The 27,127-nt window shown below is 33.4% G+C and overlaps 1 protein-coding gene across 5 annotated transcripts in view; it reads left to right on the forward strand.

Annotated features, from left to right (window-relative positions):
• Positions 1–27,127, forward strand: part of NOVA1 (NOVA alternative splicing regulator 1) — a 152,175-nt gene that overhangs the window by 122,603 nt on the left and 2,445 nt on the right. For all 5 annotated transcript variants that reach the window (XM_075754082.1, XM_075754083.1, XM_075754087.1 and 2 more), the window contains 2 exons: positions 1,176–1,247; positions 26,499–27,127. The exon at positions 26,499–27,127 is cut by the window's right edge and continues 2,445 nt beyond it. In XM_075754082.1, the coding sequence (XP_075610197.1) occupies positions 1,176–1,247; positions 26,499–27,127 (701 nt within the window). The remainder of the gene's footprint in view (positions 1–1,175; positions 1,248–26,498) is intronic.

Here is a 27,127-nt window from a genome sequence, read left to right on the forward strand (position 1 = left end):
CAATGATTGTAAGTAACAGAACTGCTGAAAGTGTGAAATCTTGCTTCATTTATTTCTAAATAGTTTTGGTTAGTAATTATATGACCATATGACAAATTGCATTGTATAGCATTTTAATATCTTATTTCCTAAACTAAAAGTAGTGTCATTTTGGATATTTTGTAATATTTCTATATTACAAAGATGTCAAAACCCATGCTTTGAATAAGTATTGTATGTTATGTTTTGAAAACTGGAATTTTACGTTTTCACTACATTTTATAAAAAGAAAAGAAGAGTTATTCTGTCAGGATCTAATACTTTAAAAAGAGAAATGTATATATAAAAATTTTAAACAGAGCAGTGCTTTTTTGATATGTTCAAGAACTAATGTTAAGCGTATGTATATTATTTAGAAAACATGATCAATAAATATGACTCTTAATTCTTTTTTGTGTTTATTTTGAACACAGGCCTGATGATAAGTTATTAACCTTTGCTCAACTAAATGAACATATTTGATGCTAATCATATATATATATTGTAGTAATTTGTTATGAAGGTATTAGTTGCATGTTCATCCATCATGATATTGATGTTTACATTTTTTCACCTGCCTCTTGATTAAAAAAAAGATCAATGGATATTTTAGCAGTTAGTATATTGCTAAAAACTCAGTAGCTTCAGTGTAATTGCCGTAAGATACGGAACACAGTTTGCTGGCTACAGTCCGTGCTATAGAATGGTGCATTATAAGGTGCCAAAGTAAATGTCTCTAACTTCTTTCAGATTTTGGCCCTGTTTGTAGACTGATTAACTGTTTCTAGTGTGCTCATTGAACTTGCTGGAATTTCTGTTTACTATAGTCTTCATTTTCCCCAAGAGGAGGAGAGAGGAAAGAATATATTCCTCATGTGGTCAGCATATTTTTGAGTATTTATGTGAGTTCACCATCTTGATTTCAAGTCATGAATTTGTTTTTACATGCATAAGCATGCATATTTACATGCATTATTTAGCCAATTGACTTTAAATTCCATTAAGTTCCAATGAGTAGGAGAAAGATTTTTGTCTTAGGCATTTTTTATTTATTTTAATTTTCTAGTTATGTTACTTTTGTTGGTTTGTTTATTTTTTTAACTGTTCAGTCTAAGGCTTGTAAAGGTTGATTTGCTCCTGAACTGCTTTGTTCCCAGACATTGCCATCTTCCCCAACTACCACCAAGTCCTCTCCATCTGATCCCATGACCACCTCCAGAGCCAATCAGGTACAGTATCATCCTACCATCTACACCATACTTTTCACGGGTGACAGCTTGCAAACTGGAGAAAAAGATATGGTGGGTTAAGGATTTATTCGTTCATTCACATATATACACCCATAACCATAGATATCTAACTCTTGTTAGAAATTGGTAAATTGAATGGAAAACATTTTTCTTCTTTTAATTTCTTTTGTTGCGTTTTTAAAATCTCTGATGAAAGCAAGATATCTTGTAAAATAGTCTTTTAAAAATTGATTTTATTATTAAATAGCAAGGATACATGCTGGTGTGTTTGTAGACAGAGTAACTCTTGGTATATGTACGTTTATGTATATATGCACACACGTATTTACTTCCTGGATCATTTATAAATTATAATAGAATTACCCCTAAAACGATGTTTAATTAGCTGGACCTAAGGAATGGCAAACCTAGGAATGGCAAACAGACTTCTTTATTTGTTTATTTAAGAATTTTGAAATGTATTTGTGGACAAAAACGTGGGGGCATTATTTAAATAGTGTATGTAATAAAAAATAGATTGGAAATGAAAATTTATTGATGAAGAATGAAGTAAAATTAAGTCTCTCTAAAAACATACTAAACACATCTAAGTAAGTTTAATTCTTGTCTTATTTTTAAATGCATAAACTGTGTTTTTAGCAGTATTTTAATTGCATTTCTCATTTATTTCTCTTTTAACTGGAAAAAACCATGTCCAGTTCATTATGTCCACAAATCATCATACTGTTTATCTTTTTGCCTTCCCTATGAAAATAGTTAAAGTTACTTCATACCATGCTTTTTAGAACTGATTCATGCTTAATAAATACCTTGGTAATTTTTTCATGTACTGTTAAACTTAATGTTCTTTGTGTAAGTATTTAGTATGTGCTAATAGTTTTTAATCTACAATCTGTTTATTTAAGTGAGCTGAATGCTTCTATTAGATCTTGCACAAATTAGATCAAATACCTGAAAAGTTTTCTTCACAACAAGCTAATTTCCCCTGAAAGTTAACATTGTTATTAATTACTGATCCTCTGATATTTTGTGACCTGCTTAGAACTTGCTGGCTGTATGAACAATCAATTTAACATACAACAGGACACAAGCATATTAAAGCAATATATCACATTTTTGATCAACGCATGACTATCTGTTGAAAGGGACATCTAATACAGAAAGTAATGAAATTTAGAGAGAAGTTGTACAGATAGAAGAACTACTAAGAAAAATATAAATTGTGATATCTCTCACTTCAATTTGAAAGACTTCTTCATCAGTCTGCTTGCATTCCAGCAACAGTTATTTGGCTTCATCACTAAATGACAAAGATAAAATCTTTGCCAGCAGCTAGGGGCATTTTATGAACACCGTTCAGCCTTTATTGTCTCTCTTAATTTTAGTATTTTGTGTATTTTAATTAGAAGATTTTGAAAATGTTGAGCGCACAGATATTTTTTTAAATGTTCTTAATATTTTTCTTTTCTGTTTTCTTTCCCACTTTTTTTTTTAATTATGAGTGTATCCTGATGATCATTATTTGGATAAAAAGGAAGAGGTGCTTTTATTTACAGGAAATACTATTTGAGCATGCTGTTTAATTAGCATTACAAGTACCTACTTTGCATCTGTTCAATGAATTTTGAATTATCAAAATTATACTGTAACGTGCACACTATAAATCACTTTTTAATAGCTAAAATACCTATTTTTATAGAAAGTTTTTCTATGAGAATATTGTCAAGTGATATAGCTGAATATCCAAATGAAAGGAAATGTATGTTTTGTGTCCTGCCTATATCCCACATTGCATCTTTTAATGCATTTTTTCATAACCTGCGTTCAATTCAGTTTTCATAAAAACAATCAAGATCTCTTTTGAATCGCATTAAAATTGTATATATGAAGAAGAGTAATGAGTTCCTTATTGACTTTTGGAACTGCATTTATCATTAACCCTTGAAATTCCTACTGGTTTATAATTATTTTATCCCTCCTAGTATTTCCTAGTGGTTTCTAGCCATTCCAGCAGGAGGCACAAAGCACATGATAAGGCAATTATGGCCTTTCTGTTCATTCGAGTGATAAGTGACGTAGCTGGCAATTGTTCCCAGACTGTAGTGCTGATTAGCATTCAGCACCAGTGTATCGACAAGTATCTGCACTGCGGCTGTCACACGAAAATAGGTTCCAACACAGTAATCTCAAACCTGTCAGTAGTCATGTAAGTACCCAATAGGAGAGTATTAGAGAACAACAACAAATGTTTGTTTTGATATATGGCTGTGTAAGGTGATTCTCAGCAGAAAATAACCATTCAGGTATGGGGTTTCTGACAAGATGTTATATTAGGATAACAGGAAAGAGCTTATTTTACTGGATTGAAGTCAGGAAATTTACTGTTAAGGTGTAAGATAAATTCACAGCTCACCCTGTTGTGTGGATATAAGCATATCAGGCTTAAGATCATTCAATTTTCTATACTATTTTGCTCACAACAAGACAATATTTTATATTAAAGATTAGTAAGGTGATTAAGCAAGGTTTAAGCAACACTTAATATGGGGTTGCTATTGGTGTGAGATTCTTAAACTGGGTTTGAGGACTGCCCATAAGTCATTGCAATTAGAGAACCCTCGAGTGTGCGTGTTGATGAGCGTACCTGATGTGATCCTTCCCACTGTACAAGCATGTCAGTTGTATTCTCCTGACAGAGCTTGCATAGTGGGCAGAACAATTTCTAGGCACGCTTTTTACTGCAAGAGGAAAATAGTTCTGCCAACAGAGGTCAGAGGAAGCTGGGCAGGAAATCAGGCGTGCATTATGTCTTCCTTTTAATGACTCACTTTGCCTCCATTCAGATGAGATCATAACTCCTTTGTATGGCAATTTCAGCTTTTGTTGAATTGTTTTTTGAAAAATCCAGTGTTCATGAAACTACTCATTTTATGATTCTCAAGAAGATAGTCTCTAAAATGTCTTATATAGTGGAGGAAAACAGTTCCTTCAGAACTGTCACGTGTTGTGTTATACTGGATTGCCACAGATGCAACAGAAACCTCTGCGTTGGAAGTGTCTTTTTTTCTTTAGTTTTTTGTTCCAGGAAGACATACATCTGTCAATATTATTGTTGTAAATGTCTTGTTTGTTTTTGCAGTAGCACTTCCTTGGGCCTTTGTTCACATTAAACATTCATATACTGCAAACTTTCCAAGGAAGAAAGAACCAAAGAGCCAACAGAATTAGGGACATTTCAAATAACTTTTTTCCCCCTCCTGTCTGCCTATCACTGAAAAGAACTCAATCTTTCTGTACTTCTAGACTGAGAGCTTCTGCGTTACCCCCTCCTGAACTTTGTCAGCTTTGTTTGTAACAGAACACTGACAGACATCTAGCTACAGTGGTGAAACTTCTGCTGACGCCCCTGGAGCTGGCAGAATATAGCTTTACTTTTATTTACCAGAAGGAGGAAATCAATTTTATTTTTCCACAGTACACTTCAAGTGGGAATTTCATCTTGAAAGTGATGAATAACACCATAAATATCATATGAAACATGCTTGCTTTTCCTCTGTAGTACCTTGTAAAGGTACAAGTTTTAATACTTATTTTAACAGTTAAGTGACATTAGATAGACAAGTATTTCTATAATTAAACTGTTTACATATTTTCTTTTATTTTTCTTATCTGCCTGCTTTACTGATGTTACTATTATTTTAGAGGAGGAAACACGAGTGATGTAAACGTAAGCTTTGTATTTCTCCTTTGTCTATTTGATGTACACCTATAAATGCAGTTGCAAACCCTTGCATGTTTCCTTCTCTAATCCTCCCGTTTTCCATGAGATTGGCACCACTGTGACCTGTACTACTGGCTGTTAGAGAATAAAAGGCCAAGCCACGCATTCCCACTTACAAGGGAGTCAGGAGAGTGATGGGTAGGAGTCCTTTCCCCTTCCCTTATAATTTAGATAGGCTTAAACTCAGTAATGTAATAGGATTTATCATCACAAACTTTGTGTCAGTAACTTACTATATAAGCCTTTTATTTTTACTTTGTTAAATACACTACTTTTTCCTATGGCATTTGCATTTTTTACAATTACAATTTTTTACAATTTTGCTTCTTTATTGTTGCACCTGAAATTCTTATTTTATCATTTAGTACAGTGTAATATAAATTTTCTGGAGTTCAGATAGGTATATGATTTGTCCATTCAGTTCTCAAGGTTTACAGTTTTTTGGAACATATCTAAATCATCTGGTTGCTGCAATATCTGTAATAAATAATACTTTTCAATGTTTTTACCTGTTGGGACTGAGCCAGTTTTCTTGGTGCTGTCTGTACCCAGCAGGTACAGCACAAGCGTGTGGCTGTTACAATCCTGGTATTAGGAATTTGTACTTTTAGCTTATATTATCTCTTTATTTTATGCAAAATCTATAGCTTGCAATGGGATATAAGATAAGAACACATACAACTAGAGATTGGGGGGGGGGGGGGTTATTTGATATCTTTAAATTGTAATGATTGACGTAGATGGTGTCTCTCTGACTTTAAAGAATAGTCCTATCCCTGTCTGTAAAATGACTTGCAGAAGTATAATCTTTTCATTCCTGATAGAGGTAGAATCTGACAATAGAGGCTATAAAGCATAGTGACAGCTTTTAAAGGGTTGATGAACTCATATAACTTATATTTAATATATAATTTATTGTGGGAGGTGGAAGAAGAAATAGGAAAGAAAGCTTTGTTTTAGTCTTCTGTTATCATTAGGACATGGAATTTTAAAATATGCAAAATATCCAACTTAAAATGATAAAGTTTTTATCAGTAGATTAATCTTGAAGTACAAATAGTGAGTTTTAATGATGATCCCAGGATAGTAGATAGCCATCGTAGACCATTGAGATACTATGTCTATTTGACAATTTGGTGCGAGGGTTAAGATATTCTATCTCTGATATTTTAACTGCAATCTTCATCTAATTTTTAATCTCTAATTTTAATATCATTTCTTACAGTGGTATTGAGAAAAATCTGTTTTCTTTTTAGGTCTCTCAGAGATTGACTGGTGCTGGATGCATCACTTGATCTTTCCAAATCTCAGTACCGTATATTTAAAAGCAAAGTCAATATAAAGTTATTTAGCATTCTGAGAAAAGGTGCTTTAGAATTAAAAAACTGTTATTGCTTTTATTTGATTGTTCAGAATATTTGCCTTGGTAGTTCTCTGTGAGGTAACGATTTGACCTTTTTTCAATCTGTCAGATTGGTCATTGATAAATATAACCATTATATTTACATCCAGAAGACAATATCTGAGTTCTAGCACAAAAGTAATATGCTGTTTGAAAGAGACTTCATCTAGTAGACAATGTTTTATATGTACCCATCACTAAAGAATTTAGTTACAAATACCTGAAGATCACAAATATCATAAATTATTAACATATTAAACAAATATATTCTTCTAATTATAGCATCAAACCATTTTTTCATTCACAAGTAGATGCATGAAAAGGAAATCAGGCTTGGTGTGACAGTGGTGTTCAGAACCATATGATGACTGTCAGAACCTCATCATGATATTTAGAGGAATAGAGTTGAAGAAATAGGCCCTGTATTTTTCTGACTTTTTCTGGAAGGTCCCCAAACCTATGGTATACTTTTGCCACCTACACAAAAATTCTTGACATAATTTCTCAACATAGCATATCTTTTTGGTTAAGTCTCAGCAAGGACTTCAATCCTCAGTTTCAATAGTTATTCAACTTCACATTCAGAGTTATTTTCTGTTTAGGTCTTGCTATTGCTATTGTAGATCTACCCAGTAATAATTCTGACTCCCCATTGAGCATTGTGCATTGTAACAAGGTTGAATGGAAGTGCCTACATTAGTTAGAAAAACACTTCCTGTCTAGTGTGAGAAAACCCTTCATTTCATATTTGTAGATAATTTTATCAATTGTAAATTCATATCTCTATAAAGTGACCTTTTTGTTTCAATTTAATATGAAGACAGAGTTCCTTTTTTGATTACAAGTTGCCTGTGGCACCCTGTGGACAGCATGTAATAAATAACATATCTAGAAAAGGCTAGGGAGAATTATTCCCCTGTTCAAATGACAGGACTCCAGTAGAGGTTTCAGTGCTTCAAAGGTAACCTTTCCCACTGCTCCTCAGCTGAAATGCTTCATTTCACAGCTGAATTCTAGGCAGAGTTAACCTATACTCCATAGAATAACTGTAGACATTTCTTTTCTGGTTCTCAGGTTAATACATTATATTTCTCTTTGACCACTTTTCCCCAATATTTTGCAGTGTCTGAGCTCAGTGCTTTTGTTTGCATTGTCTCCTTAAAATATAACTTTTTTAGATACTATAAAGATTTTTAAATAAAAATCTAAAAAAATCTTATTTGCAAATCAGTTTGAGTTTTTTTTTACTCTTCCTTACTGTTTCAATTTTTTCCCTTTGGACAACTATATAGGTAATTATTTGTGTTTATATTCCTTTATATTGATTTACTTGTTTCCTTTCTTGTCCTCTCTCCCACCACACAGCAATTTTAGGGTTCACTGTTTATTGTTCCTTAAATGTAGGGGAAATATTGTCAGGAGCATTCATGAGACATGGGGAAAAATGTAGCTTCTCACTGCTAAGGCTCTGAATACTACTGCCATGTCAGTCATAGGATGTCATGAATGATCTGCTAGTTGCAGTCCTGTGAGTAAAAACTTGATTCCATGTTTGTGGATCTTGTTTTGATTTTATGCTTGAAAAGAATTAGAATCAGTTAGCTTCCTATTTCATCCCCTTTTCAAAAAGGTACGGTTTCTCAGTGTAATGGACAGCATTACTATTCCTTTTCTATTAAAATGGATAAATGTCTTAATTTCTCCTAGAACTCTACTCTTTTTTTTTTTTGTGCCTTTGCCCCCATAGATAAAAATCTGGAGAAAAAAATAAAGCTTGAAAAAAATACAAGAAAACAAAAGAAAAAACTTTTTTTTTCTTGTAAATAAAGAGCTTTTAAAAAGATGTTACACAGCCACCCCTGTTGTGCATTTATGAAGACTTAGCCTATTATTTCTTTTAATCCTTAGTTTAGTCATTAGTTTTAAAACTTGTTAAAGGAAGTGAACGAAAGTAGAATTTTGGAACCATACTAAGATGATTTAAAAAACATATAAATTTTACTGTAGTGTTACCTTAATGAAGCCTGCTTTTGATCTCATTGAATTATTTTTTACATCAATGCTACTTCTGTGAATATGCTGAGAAAAGTTATCGTTACACTTTCCTGTACACTTATGATTTGTGTGGGGTTTATTCACTTCAAATATTTTGAAGTGAACGTGTAAAAAGATAATGCTTTTTGGATTGAATAGATTTTGCTTTAGACTTGCATGGATATCTTATTCAAGTTGTTTAAGAGTTAAAAAAAAAAAAAAATCACACTGTAATTCAAGATCCTGTTCTTTCATTTAAGGATATTTGAAGATATGATATGTAGGTTTTGGCATTTGTCCGTGTCCTTGTACTAAGAAAAGGTCCTATCTGCTTATGAAAAAGGATCATTAAACCCATAAAATTTGGAGAATACACATTCTTCTCTTTCTCAAAATACGGTAAAGGTCTTCAAATGTCCTGTGCAAAGGGGTGATTAATTTTTTCATTTTCTTTGTTCCAACTGTTTTAGGCATACTTCTTTTATCAATACAAAATTAAAATAAATAGCGTGTTATAAAGTGGCCGATATTTATATGTTCAAGTTCCATCCCATGTAAGCCAGAGTGAAATTTGGCAGCATGTAACTCTGCGGTCTAACCAAGATTATCTTCAGCTTCAAGTCTTCTATTCTCAGGTTTAGTGACATACTGTTTCATTCAGAACTAGTATTGGGAGAAAAAGCCAACCATATGCAAAGGTAGACAGACAGAGAGTCACTTAGTGCGCTCTTTGCTGTTGGAATAACCTAGAGAAAACAGAATGTCAGAAGAATTTCCAGAATGCAAATTAGAATGACTTTGATGCTTTTGTTTCTGCTGTGTACTGTATCAGTCACATGAAGGTTGTAAGTTTTCAACTATTGAGGATTTAACTTAGCAGCTTTTAGAGAGTTCAGAATTTTTATGATCAAGAGTTGTATGAGAATGTGGAAAGAAACAGATCCTGTACAGCACAGACTATAAGGTAGATAAGGCAACACCATATTTTTCTCACATGTAAGAGTTGAGTTGAGCGAGGCATGGTTAGGCCTAGCCCTGTGATAGCCATATGATAACTAATATTTTTTTTATGACATATGAAACATTATCACTTTTCCCAAGCTGTTTGTAGGAATAGTGCACCAACGCACTGCTCTTTCCTGCAGGCTGTATGCTAGATGCATTGTCTGCCTTTTGCATGCTTTGAGAATTCATCAGATGGTGAGAAGTCAGAGAGATGTGAGACTAACCCACCTATTAAACTAGGCCTCTGCCTGATTTGAGTAAAAGAGGAGTGTTCTTTGTATACAAATCATAGAAAGAAACTGGTTGACTTACTGCACTATAGGGAATAAGAGTTGGCAAGTTTTTCCTCTTCCAGAGATAAAGTGCATCTCTTGAGATATTTGCCCGTAGCACAGCAGCCCAGACTTAAGAAAGTCAGTCAATACCTTTACCCTGCAGTCGATACAATATGTTACTATGTCTTACTCAGAAGCAGTATTTACCCCTAGTTTTGTGCCTCTAGTTATTTTCACACTTGTTGGGTTTGGGTTTTTTTGTGGGTGTTTTCCTTCTGAAAATAAATTGGACTCCCTACAAGTAATAACTTATTCAGAGGCATAGTTTGCTAGTGGATCAGTGGGAGGATTGTGACCACAGACCCTCATAAGCGTCCTTACAAATGACCAGGGCCTGAGTCCACTGGTCTGTTACCTCCCAGGGGTTTACACTGGGATCTTTGCAGTTTGTAGCTTTGAAGAGTATTTGGGGGTACAGAGTGGCTGCTTGGCCCTCTCTTTTCCCCTGTTTCTCAAGTGGCACCTCAGCAAATGCAGCCAGAGATTAGAGTATTTCTGGACTCTTCCCCCCCCATTATTCAGCAATAGTTATCTTCTACATGACAAATTATTCATTTGAACTGGGCATCTGTGATTTGGATGGTGTTAGAAAAGTATGTTTTAAATTTCTATTTCATTAAAGTTTCTGAAAGCCTGCAGTTTGGCAGCTCTACTGCAGTGTAAATTCTTCTTTCATGTTTTTAGTAACTTAATACATGATCTCCATGCTTCTCAGCTTTTTATGATTATTTTTATTGTTCACTTAACCAAAACATAAATGCAGTTTGATCCACTTCATTCTCTTAACAGTAATTGTAATATTTGTGATAATAAATTAACAGCTGGCCCCTACCCATAAGATACTGAAATGCAGTCGCGGTGTAAGCTCTTTTAAAGTGTTACTGCTCTATGGAATAAAACTGGTTTATGAAATAGATTAAACTGTGATTAATAACATTCTTTAGTAAAGCGTACTGAAGCAAAATACAATTCCTCCAGATATTCTGCAGACCAGTGCTCATGTATAATTAAGTAATACAGAAAAAAAGAAATCAAGTTAAAAGATAAGCAGATCTTTGCAGAATATTTGTTGAGCATATTTAAAATGTTTAGAAAAATAACTGTGTAAATGTTGTCTAGAACCAGTAGTATCACATTCTGTTTTAGAAACAGAAGGAAATAACATAGCTCTTTGTAAAAGACATTTCACAGTTATACTTCATCTGTATTTGAGCCTTTAAGAGGCATTCTGTTTTATATAAATCTCTGCTTTAATTATGTCAATTAATGCTACACTTTACATGAACATTTACAGTAAAGACGCATTGGCAGTACAAAATGTGTATGTATGTACTGAGGGTTGTCTTTACTGCATGCAATTTCTAAGTAAATTTTAAGTTATGCCTACCTTACATTAATAGGAGCACATATGAATGAAAATAATAAGGGAGGAGATTATAACTTTGATGAGATGAAAGTTATGTTTTCAAATCTGAATTTACAAATTTAATTTAGAAATTACTAATACAAATAATTCATGTATGGTTTATTATAAAATATTTTTTAGTATAAAGATACCTTTCTGCTAGGTTTATTTTTATTAAGCAGTCTAGTCACAAAATGTGAGCTGTAAAATGCCTTAACTACAAATTTTATTATTACAGCAGTTATTTCATAAATGTAATTATATTCCGTAGTTGATGTACTATTCAGTATTTCTTATTCAAACAAAAATGGAATTACTTAAATATAATGTGGCAATGACAAGAAGTTAACTGAATACACTGCTTGTGAAATACAAAATTTTTATTAGACTACTAATTCTACTACTATTTACACTACTAATACAGGAAGCCTTTAATTTTGGCCTATCTGAATTTTATTTTGATGATAAAAATAAATCAAGAAATGTGAAAGAAAAGAATATAAACTTCTGAATTTGACCATGAGCAAAATTAGTGCTTTTTAACATCACCAAGAGCATTTTGTCATTTCAAAATTAATATTTTATTAATTTTTATTAATTTTTATTAATGTTTTATTAATATATTATTTGAAATATAACCTATTCTTTTGAAATAGTAGATTAAAACACATTGTTTAGTAATTGTATAGTAATATTAATAAAAACTATAATTAAGATTGTGTGCAGTTTTTTGTAAACTTTCTGAGATTATAATAATTTAAAATGCATTTATTGAGCTCTGTCTAAAAAGAGTCTTTAACAAGGTTTGTTGATTTCCTCACCTTTATCTGATTTTGAGACAGCTCTTTCATTTTTTCTTTTTTATTTTTGTATTTGTCAGTATCTTTTGTATCAAAATAAAAATAAATTGTAATCTGTGGAAGCGGAACAATATGTACAAGTGTGCATAGCAATTGAGATCAAGGCAAGGAGTTAGATGCAAATTCTTTTTCAGTGTATCTTTAAAATGAGAGATTTAAATCCAATTTATGATGATGCTAACTCCAAATTTATTTGTAGAAAGGTATTTTTCAAAGTTAATGCACACATAGAATTTCAAATATGTAATATAGGTATAAAACCGTGTGATGTATATGTGTAAATACAGTTATATTTAACATTTGTGCCCCACAGCCTTAGTTTGCATAAGGAGGCTGGTTTTTACCATGTGGAGATTTATATCAGCTGATTAGCTAGCTAGTTATCTATATTCAAGTATTATCTGTGCCTAGCTTTTGTAATGCTTAATTAAATCTTAAAAGTTGCTAATTTTTTTTTTTTACTTATTTTTAGATAGTTTTCCGTAACGAAATTTAGCTCCGCAGATTCCCGTTGCATGAGAAATCTAACCCATAGTACGGATGTATGGAGACCATATGGTTTTCAAATATATGGTTTCATAATAAATACATACAGTTTTCCCCACTGAGCTAAATTTGATATGATCTAAATCCAGGATCTTAACATTTAACAAGAAAGATGCAATTGTACATTCAGTTGTCTCTTGTAATTATAGCTTTTCTTGTTAAGCTAGGTTGACTTTTGTAACTGTTCTGTTAGTCCCTATCAATCTTTTTGTTTCTGTTTACTCAAATAATTGCTAATTTCTGTCATGGCCTCCACCTATTCCAGCATTCTTTTTCTTTTTTCTCCTCCAGCAGTAGTTGATATTCCCCTGTGGTTATCTTGCTTAAAAATATTATAGCTACAAGTGTACAAAAGGGTAAACCAGAAAGCAGATAGAGGTATAAATTAAACATATAGATATAAATTGACTTGGGTAGATCTTCGGTTCTAAGCCAGCCACTTCACTGAGTTGCAGTTCTTGATGTATTTCCCTAGACCAGCAGCTTGGTACTACCTTGTTCTCTTCTCTGATCCTTCTCAGAGATGTGATGTCAGCCTCTGAGAGGGAGGTTTTGAATTGGCTTGTCAGAAGACTCTGTTAGCATTAGAAGGCTATGTAGTCCTGTAGTAGTGCTTATTAAGTTTGAAGACATCCACCCATTAGTGAAACTACATCCTTTTTCTAATAAAAGTTTCTGGTAATTACTATTTTTTTATGACCTTTTATTTCCTTTCTCATTTGAAAACAATTCTCAAATGATGTCTCCCTGAGAAATTCATTGAATAGTTCTTGCTATACAAAATTCTTTTTTAATAATTAAGCAACAGTCAATACAGAAAGGATCAAACCTCTGCTGCTGGACATCTTTTGCAAAGCCAGGGGTGCAAAGTGGCCATAGCCTTTGATACCAACAAAGTTCATCTTGATAGTTCATCTAGGTAGGCTAGATGTGTTTTGCATAAACCAAATAAATTTTGTGATGTTTTTCAGCATTCTTGTAGTGAAAAACACCAGGAAGCTATGCAGAACAGTCTGTAGGTCAGAACATGAATAAATATGCTCTTATTTTCACTGAGGTGAGACATTAATGGGGTTACCACAAGGAGTTGGACTAGGTGATCATTGTAGGTCCCTTCCAACTGAAATGTTCTGTTCTATTCTAGTTCACCTGTCTCCTTTCTTTATTGTGCTGAGAATGGAGAACAGAATAATTACTCCAGGATTTTAATTACAAATGATGTAGAAATGGATGTTAGGGTTTGGTATTATGTTATTTTCTGGCCATGAAAAATCAAAGGTCTTCATTTAGACACAGCATATTCATCTTCTAGCATCTCTATTAGTTGCTGTTTGCCACATTCGTTACAGTTATAAATGTAGCAAGTAATTTATCATTCCACCATCTTTATGTGTATTGGTTGGTTATATTATAAGCTTTATCTTTCATTTTACATTATAATTTTGTGATCTGTGAGTAAAAAGCCTGTGCAAAACAGGTGCAAGGTTAGATCAGGATGTACCATTAAAAATGCTCTGTTCTGTCTTTTCTTATATCTCTGTGTAACTAAATACGGACTGAATATAATAGATATCTCTCAGTTAAAAGATACATTATTTAAATTACTTAATATTGTTAAGAACAGAAACTTGGATTCAAACAAAAGGTTGGGGAATATCTTGAAATAACTCTGTAAGAGTGTGGTTTTTATTCCATGATCTAGTAATGTGGATAGCTTGCATTTGGTTTTGTGCATAAGCACACTAATGTCTGACGTTATTGCAGCTGTGAGATTCTGAGACATGGTGGGCTTGCGGGGGGAAGGGATGGCTCCATTCATTGTGACTGTAGAGTAGGAATATGTGCATGTCTGCCATATGGACTCGTTTGCTTTTGTTTTTCCTTATTGTTTTTAGAATCAGCTAAATTGCGAACAAACCATTTAGAGGCACTGCTGAATAAGTAGCTTCTGTACTCTCTGAAGTGAAGCTGTTGGCTAGATTCTGAATGCGATAGGACTGTTTCTCCATAAAAGTAATTAAGTATTATGGAGTCACAGAAGTATATATGTATAGTACAGAAGTGTGTGTGTGTGTATATAGTGTACATAGTAGTATATAGTGTACATAGTAGTGTATAGTGTATATAGGAGTGATATATTCAGCTGGCTTGGAATTTAGTTCATGTATTTACATTTCTCTTTTTACATCAAATCTTATGTCAGTGTGAATGGTAATAAGGACTTTCCTTTTCTTGTTTTCTTTTCTCTTTTTTTTTTTTTTTTTTTTTTTTTTTTTTTAAATAGCAAATCTCTGTACCTAGCAAGATGTTGTGAGTGTTTACAAATCTTCCTCCTTTCAAAACCGATTTGGCTCTATCTTATTATGTGTTTGTATCTGAAGGAAAACTGATGTTTACTAAATCAAGTAATAAACTCATGAGAAAATTTGGATTTATATTACTCTTAGGAAACATTTTGTCATTACAGTTTAGGGCCTAGACCTGTCAAGGTACCTTCCACTCTTTTTTTTTTTTTTTTTTTTTCCCCCCCTCTTGTGTTAGAACAGTTTACACAGTAGACTTTGAGAAGTAATAAGTTTTTACACAGAATAATTATATCCCTGATCAGTGATTCACAAATTTTTTGTTACAAGGTTATTAAGGACACATTCAAGAAAAAAGACATGAGCATGCAGCTATAATTCAAAATTGGCAAAGAATATCATCACTAAGAGTTTCTTAAATGAGTGCTTGAATTTAGAATTTTTAAAATCTTCTAAATAAATTATTTGGATATTGGGTTTGCCAAACCTGCAAGCATGCTTTTTGGATTAAGATGCCTAAGTAAACATCTAGAAGTCTAACTTTAAGTATGCATTTTTAAAAAATTATTATTAATTTCCTGTTTCATAGAAAATAATATTTCTAGAATCCTCAGAGGTCCTGGAAAGGAAAGTACATTTTTTTTTCCATTACTAGCTGTCTCCTTCTGTCCATAAGTTCAGTTCTTTTGAAACAAATGTCCTGCTTAATTAGGAATCCAGTTCTAGATGTCAAACACTATACCAATAATAGTTTTACACGCCAGTGACCCACTGAGAGATCAAGTCCTTCCACAGAGCAGTGCTCATCAATAGAAATGTGGATTGTTTCAAGAGAGTTGCCTGTGTCTAAATTTATATCTACCATATTATAGAGATTAATACAGAGATACTAATGTCTTCTACATGTAATTGTTAAAAAAATACTGATATTATCAGAGTACAGTAAAGGAAAAGTGAACTTAGATAAATGCTGAAGGATGTGCAAGTGTAATTATATAGGTTCTCTTATTGTGCGTAGCACAGTAAGAACAAATGCTTGATAAATAATAGAAGTTTTAGGCACCAAAAATAGTATAAACCTCTCCTTTTTCTAAACAAGTAGTAAATCTAATGTGGTGTCCAGTACAATACTAATGAGATTGAGGTGGATCAGTGATACCAAACTCTTGTTTTGTCTTTTAATAGCATTGACTGGCTGAACTTTACCTTTGCCACGTGCTTTTCCAGCAGTGCTGGAGTGGTTTATTGAAGCTGGAGTATATTCACTTGTCTCTCTCATCTGCTTCCCACTAATTATGCTCCTTCTTCTTCTCCATCCATCCCATCTCGGGCTGTATTTTTTTATCACAGAGACTGTCTTCCTAGTGTATGGGATTCCATTTCACCACTTTTAAGCAGTTACTATCAAAACAGCCTTGCTTAGTAAATTCCTACAAATGTCTCAAAGAACTAATTGCTCTGATCAGTTGAAAGTTGAATTGAGGAAACTCTTCAATGCTAAAAAAAGAAATAATGACAGTGTGGTATTTTGTGTTGTTATCAGAGAAACAACTGATGAATGGCTATATACTTACTGCTAAATCTTAGCAATAATGATATTTTATCCCTATATGTACAAAGTAGAAGGAAGGATCAGAAAAAACAACTGGTGCATGGTTCTAAAATCTTTTAGTAGCTATGATGTACTAAAGTGATTATAATCTAAATGTTTAGTGTCCGCCATCAGTCAAAACCAAACTCTGTTTAGCAGAATTTATCACCATATCTAAGACAGAAAATTACTAAAAAAATTGCTATATTTCTACATGACAACTATTAATGAATGTTGAAGGGTACTTTTATATTGCCATAGTTCTTTTAAAATAGAAATTTGATATTTTTATGTTAATTTACACACCCTTCCGATCTTTCCTGTATTATTTCTGTACTGTCTTTTATATTCTTGGAGTCTGCTTTATTTCTTAGTTCAGAACAACATGTTTCAGATTCCAGGTAAAAGCTAGTTACACTTTCTTTTACTTTCTTCTTTCAATCTCTACCCTTTTTTGAGTCCCACAGCTTCTCTCTTAAAACTTCAATTTTCAAATGATCAGAATATGATAGATGTGATAGCAGAATTGATGGATATTTGTTAGCGTACAAATATTAAAATATGGAAGTTGACAGTGTATTTTAAGAAAGGGACTAACGACTGTCACATTTGCTGAGCACTTTACCCTATTCCTTTGGAAATCACAAACCTGTTGATATGAGTAACCATAAAGTTCCTACTGCTGATCATCAAACTCTTTCTGTTTTGGCCTCCCACAAAAAGATCTCAAGAAGCTTTGAGCAAGAAGGAAAGTGACTTTTTTAATGGTCCTTACAAATCCTTCTTTTCCATATCATAGAATTGAAATGGTTCTGCTGGATCATCTTACTTCCACAGCTTTGAAAAGAGAGGCCTCCTTTAGATGGTATAGAGATGAGAACTTAAATTTTGTTCTGAATTGCAAATGAATGCTTAATAAATGGGATACATATCTTGTAGTAGTCAACTGTGGCAGAGATAATCTGAAAACAAATTAGAAGTGCTAGCATCCTTTTGTCCTATCAGTTCTATAGATAGATAGATTCATTTAAAAATCTAGTTTTCAGAGATGGATTTTGAGCATTCTTCCCTGGAATGCTGAAATGTGATTTTGATTTTAAATTTGGAATTAAATCCTAAATTAATTTGGATCAAGTTTAGTATGATGTTAAAATAATGCTGTAATCTGGCCAGGATGAATATCTCAATGTTTATGTACTTATCTTCATTTCTCTGAAGTTTTTTCAGGAAAGCAACCAGTGCAATGCTTTGTTGGACAATGAGTTAATAGCCATGAGGAGCCAAAGTAACATCTGTAGTTTTTTTGACTGGGGAAGTGTAAAAAAAGGGATACATCACCTTTGCCCCAATGTCTGTCAGGAAGATCAATTCACTTTGGAATCTGGAGTGGGTTTAATGCGTTTATAAATTAGATACTGTCTAATGCAAAACAGTGGGAGTTTTCTTGATACTATCAGTGAGGCGTATTTGTTTTTAAAATAATGTACATTATCTACTTTTTTTGTAGATTATTTTGTATTGAGAAGTGTCTTTTCAGCAATTCCAGTAATGAAATTACATTATAATTATATGGTGTCTTTCAGTCAGAAGCATCCCAAATTACTATACTCAATAGTACTGTAAATATTCATGCTTTTGTGAAACCCATCCTTGACTCTGTGGAATGTTGGCAGGTATTCATAGAAAACCATGGAACAAATTAGACGAGGAAAAGAAAAAAAAAAGGGAGATTTTTAGATAAGGCAAAGGGAAACTGTTACGAATTTACCTAGAGGAAAAGGGTTAACACTCTCCTGCCACTGAAAGTGTCATTCAGACTTTACTGGCCAAAGCAGTTAGTATTCCTGCTTTCCGTCTTCTTAAAAGATGTTTCATTTGAACAATGGCACATTCAATATAGATGTCTAATCTTTTATGTATACTCTGCAATTGAGTGAAAATCTATTATTTTTTTCTCTTGTATAATTCAGTGTGTAACCAGCTCATTTTTTCTTTTTTTAATTATAAAAACGTGAAAAGTATAAATGAAGCTACTCAAAAATACATTGCACTTCTCTGAAAATGTAATTTGAAACTCATGCAACATTAATGCATCAAATATGGAATGTTGGTTTTATGCTACAGAGAAAAAAATAGAAAAGTTTCTTCTCTATGTTATTAAAACTATGTATCATAGAGAATTCATGGAGGACTTGGTTTCTTCCATTGCCACACCTTTGAATCATGTTTTCATGAGGGATACTTATGAAACTACTCATAGACTTTTGTGTGTGTAATTTTTAATTATACTATGTTCAGAACTAAATAATCTCATAAAATCAACCACCTGTATTACCAACATAATTTTAATAATTTTTCTCTCTCCGTACACAGCTTGCATGTGAACACATTTAATAAAAACTGGTTTTGACAGAAGATGGCTTTCCATTTATGAGTTAGAGCCTACTCACACACTGTTGACAGAATGGCAACTAAAGCAGAGACCTGAGAATTTTTTTGTTTGTTTAAACATGATTTGCTAATTCCTTGCTGTGATAAGCTTGCATTCCAAATTACATCTTTAGTTAAAAGCATGAAAGAAAAATCTTAATGTTCATACTTTAAAGTGGGCAGAAGCATAATTAGGTAGTAACTAAAAGAAGTAGGAGGTACTTTTTTCGGTCCCCCAGAGAGTCAAAGTTTAATATAAAATACTAAATGAAAAATTACCTAAATTTAAGCCAAAGTAGCAATTTGTGCAAAAAAACTTTGCATATTCTTTCCTCTGGTAAATCTTTCTCCAACTCGGCTCCAAGGTTCTAAGCCTCGTGATTTCAGATGTAAAATATTCCTGATCATTTAAGCTGAAGTTAGGTTTCTATTGCATGATAGTTTTTAAGAGTAAAATGAAATAATGCCCTTACGAAATGCATCTTGAGCTGAGAGGAAGTCTGAGAACTGGAACAAAATAAACACTTGTGATAAACAGTAGAGTACGAATTGGCCCAAACTCCTGCTGCAATGTACTGGCAGATACAAATGAATGTTTTAGAATATCTGTTTACATTTTAATTTTAGCTTATTATTTTTGTAATAATCTAGTATGATTTTAACTTGAGAAAGACCTCTTACTTGCTTATTATTTTTTTCAGTGGGTTAATATAACTTTGAATTGATTTGAAAAAAAAACCCAGTAGTAGAGGGCAGAAATACCACAAAAAAGCAGCACAGAGAAATAGCAAAATGACATTTATTTTGCAATAATTGCGGGTAAAATGTATGAAGGAAATACTGTAAGTATATGTGCTGCTTGTGATGAGAAGAAAATCTCAGGAACACAAATGTGACTAGAAGAAAAATGTACATTGTGTTGAGGAACAAAGTAGCAGCTAATCACTTCCTATAATCCAGTAGCACTTGTTCACAGAATATTTCATTTCTAGATATCCTTTTATAGAAAGAGAGAATTTGAATTGGAATGACATTTACAGAATTAAAAAATAGTCAATGAAGATGAAGACTAATTTATGATCTGGATTTATTTATATTATTTACATTATGATCTAGCTAAATTTACAAAGACCTGCTTCTCTTTTTATGGATATCTGCTTATTTTTGTAAATAAATATCAAACAAACCATTAGAAAGATGTCTCTATTCCTTCTAAGTATTTTCTCTAAAAAGAAAATGTATACCCTTGGACTGAGCAACCAGGAATTTGTTCAGTGCATGACACCTCTGAAAAAGTAAGTTCATATCTCACCGTTATATATATGGAACCCAATCCAGAGCTATTGAAGTTCCTGAGAGACATTCCACTAACTTCCTTGAGGGTATGTATGCACAATCAGTAGAGATTTGCTGTGTAAGCCTACTGTCGGAGGCTGAGCCTGAGTCTGATGTGAACAAACACCTGTCTCCACCAGCCCAGTATTTCAGCCTACTGTGCGCATAGGATGATGACTCATGACGTTTGGTAGCTTGTTCTGCCTTGAACTTGGGGTTGGTATTGGGTATGTAGCTAGGGTCTTTCCAAGAGTTGCCTGATACGACAGACAGTGGCTGTAAATTTAAGTTCATGCAAGAATCATCTTGCCCATAATGTAACTTAGTTGCCTTTCTGCACAATTCCAGTAGACTTCTACCACATCTTTTGTTGACCCTGATTCTTCTCCCAGATTTTCATCATAATGCCACTTCAGTTTAAGAATGGATGGCATGGGACTACTCACATCAGATGTAGCAGAGTGTTTAGCCTGCACATAGAGAAATTGATGGCTCTTACTCTTCATTGACTGCTCTCTACAGGAACTTGTGTTTTCAGAATACTCTCTCACCAACTGCAAGCCTATAGTCAAATGAGCAGCTAAAATAGCATGAAATGTTCATAGGTGTAGAATCCACAGCCCAGATGGAGTTTTAAAGAGTTTAAAGTAATTGATGAGCAATGAAGATGGAAAAAGAGATAAAATGGAAGGTAGTAATTTAAATACTGTTTTAAGGGAATAACAATGATTTGTTTTAGAGAGCCTAAAATATAGAATTGTGCCAGATTAGGATGAATTTGCTATATTAGATGGAACCTTTTTTGTAAAGGTGTTTCTCTGTTAAGAGAAGATAAAATAACATTACACAAGTAGTTGAAAGATTTAATAGGAGGAAAAAAGAACAACTATTATAGAAGATTCATGGCATGAGTTATAATTAAACTTATGAAAATAAAAGAGGGAAAAAAGAAAGATCCTTGGTTCATTAATCTCTGTGCAATCTCTTCAGAACTAATTCTATGAAGTGGAATAAGCAGAACGTGATGCAATTAAATGCTTCTACTGTCAAATTGTTGGGTTTGTTTTTTCCAAATTTTGATGTTGCTTTGTATAATCAGTGAGACTTTTTCTGGTGTAATTTAGTGCAGGCATGTTTCACGCCACCAGGTGAAGCTTTAAACTGAAGGCCATGTGTTTTGGCCTCCTTATGTACAGTTAAGTGGCGTAACAGCCACATCAAGTGCTAATTCTTGCTATCCAGGCAGTCAGTATGTATTTCATCCTCCTACGACGTTTGCCAGGTAAATACTTTGTATTAGCTGGGTGGCACATAACGTGCTAGTTTGTAATTACCATCCCCCACCTCCAAAGACTGTGAGAAGTCAGAATATAACAAGAGCACATGTCATCAGAGAGAAAGAGGGCAAGGAAATAAGGTAATAGAAAAGTGAAAGGGTTGGAAACCTTGCCATAGGTAGCTGGAGGTGTTTACATGAGAGGAGTGAGAGTGAGGACTGGGGAGACTGGACATGAGCCATTAGTGTGGGTAGCAGGCATGTTTGGTCATGGTTCTGCTTCCCGTGAAGATGTTTTGCGTGTGTTGGTATACACTTATAGCTGCTCAGTGCATATTATCTCCTTGAGGCATAAGGGAGGGGATGAGAAGTGGTATAGCATAATCACTGAACATCTGGCATTCCACAGTAGATGCTATTCAGCTCCCAGAACTGAGTCAGGACTTTGTTTGGTACATCAGAGGACTTTTAGGCAATGCTGACATGATAGGTGAATGCAGCATGTGGTTATGCAAGTGGGTGGTCAATAAATGGAGAAGGATTAGGGAATTAGCTGATACAGAGTTTAGGACTCTAGGATTTTGCACCATGCAAGGATGAATGTGAGCCACTAATGCTAAATTAAAGTAATTTGAATTGTGTCCTCTAGACATAATGGCTGAGATCCCTCAAGTACTGAATGGTGTCTTCTGAAGTGCAGAGTTTCATCAAATCTCTGCTGACTTCGTTGGGAGCTGAGAGCAACAAACTGCTCTCTGGTTTGAGCCCTTCTTAAGCACCACAGTTTCTTGGACTGTTGCACCTTTGTCAAGGATTTTAAAGACATAATAATATATTAGTGAAAACGTACACAGTGAAATTACTTTGTTTCTTTTATTTTTGTTATAGCTTGATTCCTTTTCAGGGGAAAAGTATTATACTCGTTGAGCCTGATTTTGAACTTGCTTATGCTAATGCAAAAAGGATGAGAGTGATGCCTTTGGAAGTAATTAATTTGCTTTGTGAGTAAGCAAATGTCATAATTCCAGTCCTTATTTTTTATAAAATCTATTTGGCATGAAGTAAAGGTTGAGTTCCTTCCATTTTTTTCTTCCTATAGCATTTAAATAAAATTAGATCACATATGTATTTTAAGCTTATGTTCATATTTGCTTTAGATACTCACTCTCCTTTTTGCAGCACAAATTTCAGTATAACTAGGACCATACACACAAACCTGGAAACCTAACTTTCCTGCATAGTCAAAGATACCTTTATTGGATATGTTGGAGCACTTATTTTGGGTAGTAGTTAGGTTTCTCACTTCGGCATCCAAATCACTTTCTGAACTTCTTATCTGTAAAAGGAAAGTAAGAGCACTGTCCAATTTCCCTGACAGATAGGGAGTTAAGTAATTTAAAAAAATAGTGGTGATGCAGGTAACAAAACCAAATAGGTAATCTTTCTTTTTCAATTTCTGCTCGTATAACAGAACTTAGGACCAAGAATTTTGTTGTATCATTTTATACCTTGTAACTTAGTGACCTTATGGACTTCAGGCTTCAACAGAAAAAAAAAAAAAAAAAAAAAATTATATTTGCATTATTTCATTTGTACTGGCATCTAGAGGGCTGTACCCGAATATATTTTATACTGTATCAGTATACAACACAGCCAATGTTTGCCCTAAAGGCTTGATATTCCAATATATAAACCAGAGAAAATCAAGTGAACACAGGAAACAGATGGAGAATTACAAATTGGTAGCAAGATTAATGACCTAAATTTAAAAAAAATAAATCCTAAATATGCTTTGCTTTTTGAAGTAATTATCTCCATTTTTAAATAACATTTTCAATCAGTTGTCACAAATACAGGAATTTTACAACTGAATATCTCAAAATAATGCAAATGTTGACATTCATTTCAGGAAGAGCAGGATTTTACTTATTTTTTAAGCAAAATGCACACATGTTTTTATATTCTGTTAAAACTGAATTTTGATTGGGATATAATGTTTTCTGTGACATCTTAGTATAAAATACATTGTGTATATTGTCTATTTTTTTTAATACATGTATATTTTTAAAAGATGTCCTCTATGTTAATAGGTGAAACAGTCACCTTGGCAGGGTTTGTACTTGAAAGGATGTTAGTGGTGTATTTCTATACTAAAACAGTTTAAGAGCGTTGTCACTTAAAACCCACAATGTGATGTTTCTAAAATAGATTTTAGAGAGGTTATTTTTATTTATCTGAGAAGCAGTCAAACATATAACATATTACTCCAGCAAATCCAAGATTTTCCAGAATGCATCATAATTTGTATGTTGTTTGTATGTCTAAGTACAAAAACATTCTGGACAAGGTGGGAGTGGATGGGTATGGAGGAGATCATTCTTTATCTTTCTTCTGACTAGACAGATAATGTTGTCGAACAACCAGAGCTATTAGTGGTGAACCAAATGAACTTTTGTGATGTCAAGTGAAAAAAGTAGTAGTTTCTTACTGAGAAAATCTTTCATTCTTAATTTTGTGGCTGAATTAAACCATTATTTTATGGTTTATGGTTACATTTTTATCCTTTAGAGTAATCCTAGCCATATTACAGTAACCTGGATTTTCATATGTTGCACGTGTAGCTATGATATTACTTGTGCTACAATGCTGCCCTCAATTTAAATATTCTGGTTACTTCTACAATCACGTACATGGTTATGAGAATGTATTTTCATACCTTCTTATGTTCTTAGGTTCTTCTCTTAAACTTACATAAGCGCTTATGCCTAACTTGGTCAGAACTGTGCATGTTGGTTATGAAACCAAGCAGGATCTGGCAAATCACAGTTGTCAAAATCTCTCAAAGAAGCTGTTAGTATGTTCTAAATCAGTGGATGCAGGTAAAGACTTGCTATAGCATGTGGCACAATAACATAATCATGAAAGCTGTGCCATGCAGTAAAAGATTTGCAGTTTTATTGAGTTTTTCTGGGTGATTCTGGTTTTATACAACTTTGCATTTTTGGAGTGTTAATTAAAAAAAAAAGGCAACAAACCAAACAAATGAACCCCCTTCCCCCTTAAGTATGTATTTAACAAAAATCTGAACATTCCTTATATTTACCAATTAGTTAATACATTTTGTATCTAGATCCCAAGTACCAATTCAAACCTAAGAATTGTTTCCATCTTTTTCTAATAGGAAAACTAAAAAAGGGCACCTCAAAATTGTCAAATAGTTTGAACTATATTTTAAAATTATTATGGTGTGTCCTGAATTAAAAATGAGTGTCTCTATATATAAAAATATTTCAATGTATGTGTGTTTATACACAAATATATATGTATATACACATACTGAGATAATTTGTGGTTTTATAGGATTATTTAGTATATGGGTGGGCTAAATGTTTTATTCAATATCATACTTTTATGTTACCTTGAGAGTAAGTCAGCAACTAATATTTTTTTATTTATTGCATAGAATATCTTTTGTTTTGATGACAGTGAACTTGAAATTTTAAAGAAGTTAAAAATTCTATATATGCTGTAAAATAATCCAGTGCAAAATACAATATGGTATGTTACAATTTTTAATATGCATATTGTATAAATGGAAAATATAAATGTTTCTTAACTTTATAGTATGCTGGATTTTCAAAGATTTGATGTTGATGCTATCATAACAACTGGAAATACCTAAAATGGGTAAGGCTAGAAAGAGCTTATAAATAAAGGCATGCATTTTTATTTGTAATTAGCTTGACTTTATAATAAGCTTGAGTTTATAATGAGGCAGTAACATGAGAATGTTGCTAATAAAATTTTAATTGTATTTTGTATTGACCTGCTGCTGAGATTGTAGATAGTATTTTGGTGAAAGGATTGACAAATTGAGAAGTGTTACCCTACATATATGCTCCACAAAACCTGGATAAATGGCTATCAGTAGGCTACTAAAACTGTATTTTTGTAAGATAAAACATCACATTAATTCAATATCATGAAACAGATGGTACATTAAAACTTTAATACACATTTGTAAAATGTATATCAAAATGAAAAGCTAAGAAAAATATGTATAAATATTGAATTTTTATCTTGGGTGTCATTCTTCACTCATAGCAGCAAGCCAAGAAGGAATAAATTTGTTGACATTAATGAGGTTGTATCAGTCTGAAACTTGTTTAAACAGGAGGAAAGGTAGGATTTATAGGCAAATACCTTTCATTTGAAGACATTATGATAAACTTTTTATGATGTACAAATGCCATATTTTATTCTTTCAAAATCTTCAGCATTTAGATACTCTCTCCTGCTGCACTTCATTGCCATGGGCTGAACAGTAATACACTGTAGCACATAATGAATTTCTGTATGCTGATGTGGGTGACAGGTTGAACAATCAAGATCACGTCCTGTTCAAGACCAACTATTTTATCTGTTGATGCTATGCCATATTTGCTTTAGCCGAGTGGGTTTTTTAAATTATTTTTACTGTAGATGTTTTAAGGGAAGGTAAAGAATTTCAGACACGTTTTGTCTAAGAAGTTGGTTTGCTACATTAGCCTGGGAAGAGGAATCAGATGAAAACACTCACTTTGATACAATCTAAGACAGCCTTTCCATGCGAGCATAATACCTGCATTTGCTTAATCTTTTGGTCTGTGATGTATTATGCTGAAAGCAGTGTATTCTGTGGGAGAATGATAAATATGATTTTCCTGTTTTTATCTTTAAATCTTTGTATTGTACATTTGAAACAGATGCAGAGCATTAAAAAGCGTGATGAGCTGTATTGCTTTTTAATACTTTTTTAACCTTTTCTTTTAAAAACATGGTAACTAACTTGCTTCATTCTTTTCCTTCCTTTTATAGGGTAGCAAAATATTATAGTGTTTATGCACAAAGCAGAAGTATTATTTATATATATTTTTTTTAATTACAGGTAAAGATTATAGTTCCCAACAGCACAGCAGGTCTGATAATAGGGAAGGGAGGTGCTACAGTGAAGGCTATAATGGAGCAGTCAGGGGCTTGGGTGCAGCTTTCCCAGAAACCTGATGGGATCAACTTGCAAGAGAGGGTTGTCACTGTGAGTGGAGAACCTGAACAAAACCGAAAAGCTGTTGAACTTATCATCCAGAAGATACAAGAGGATCCGCAGAGTGGCAGCTGTCTCAATATCAGTTATGCCAATGTCACAGGTCCAGTGGCCAATTCCAATCCAACCGGATCTCCTTATGCAAACACTGCTGAAGTGTTACCAACTGCTGCAGCTGCTGCAGGGCTATTAGGACATGCTAACCTTGCTGGAGTGGCAACCTTTCCAGCAGTTTTATCTGGCTTTACAGGCAATGACCTGGTGGCCATCACCTCTGCACTTAATACATTAGCCAGCTATGGATATAATCTCAATACATTAGGTTTAGGCCTAAGTCAGGCAGCAGCTACAGGGGCTTTGGCTGCAGCAGCTGCCAGTGCCAACCCAGCAGCAGCAGCAGCCAATTTGTTGGCCACCTATGCGAGTGAAGCCTCAGCCAGTGGCAGCACTGCTGGTGGTACGGCGGGGACATT

This window comes from Balearica regulorum, chromosome 5 (genome assembly GCF_011004875.1).
Source record: "Balearica regulorum gibbericeps isolate bBalReg1 chromosome 5, bBalReg1.pri, whole genome shotgun sequence".
Classification (NCBI taxonomy): domain Eukaryota; kingdom Metazoa; phylum Chordata; class Aves; order Gruiformes; family Gruidae; genus Balearica; species Balearica regulorum.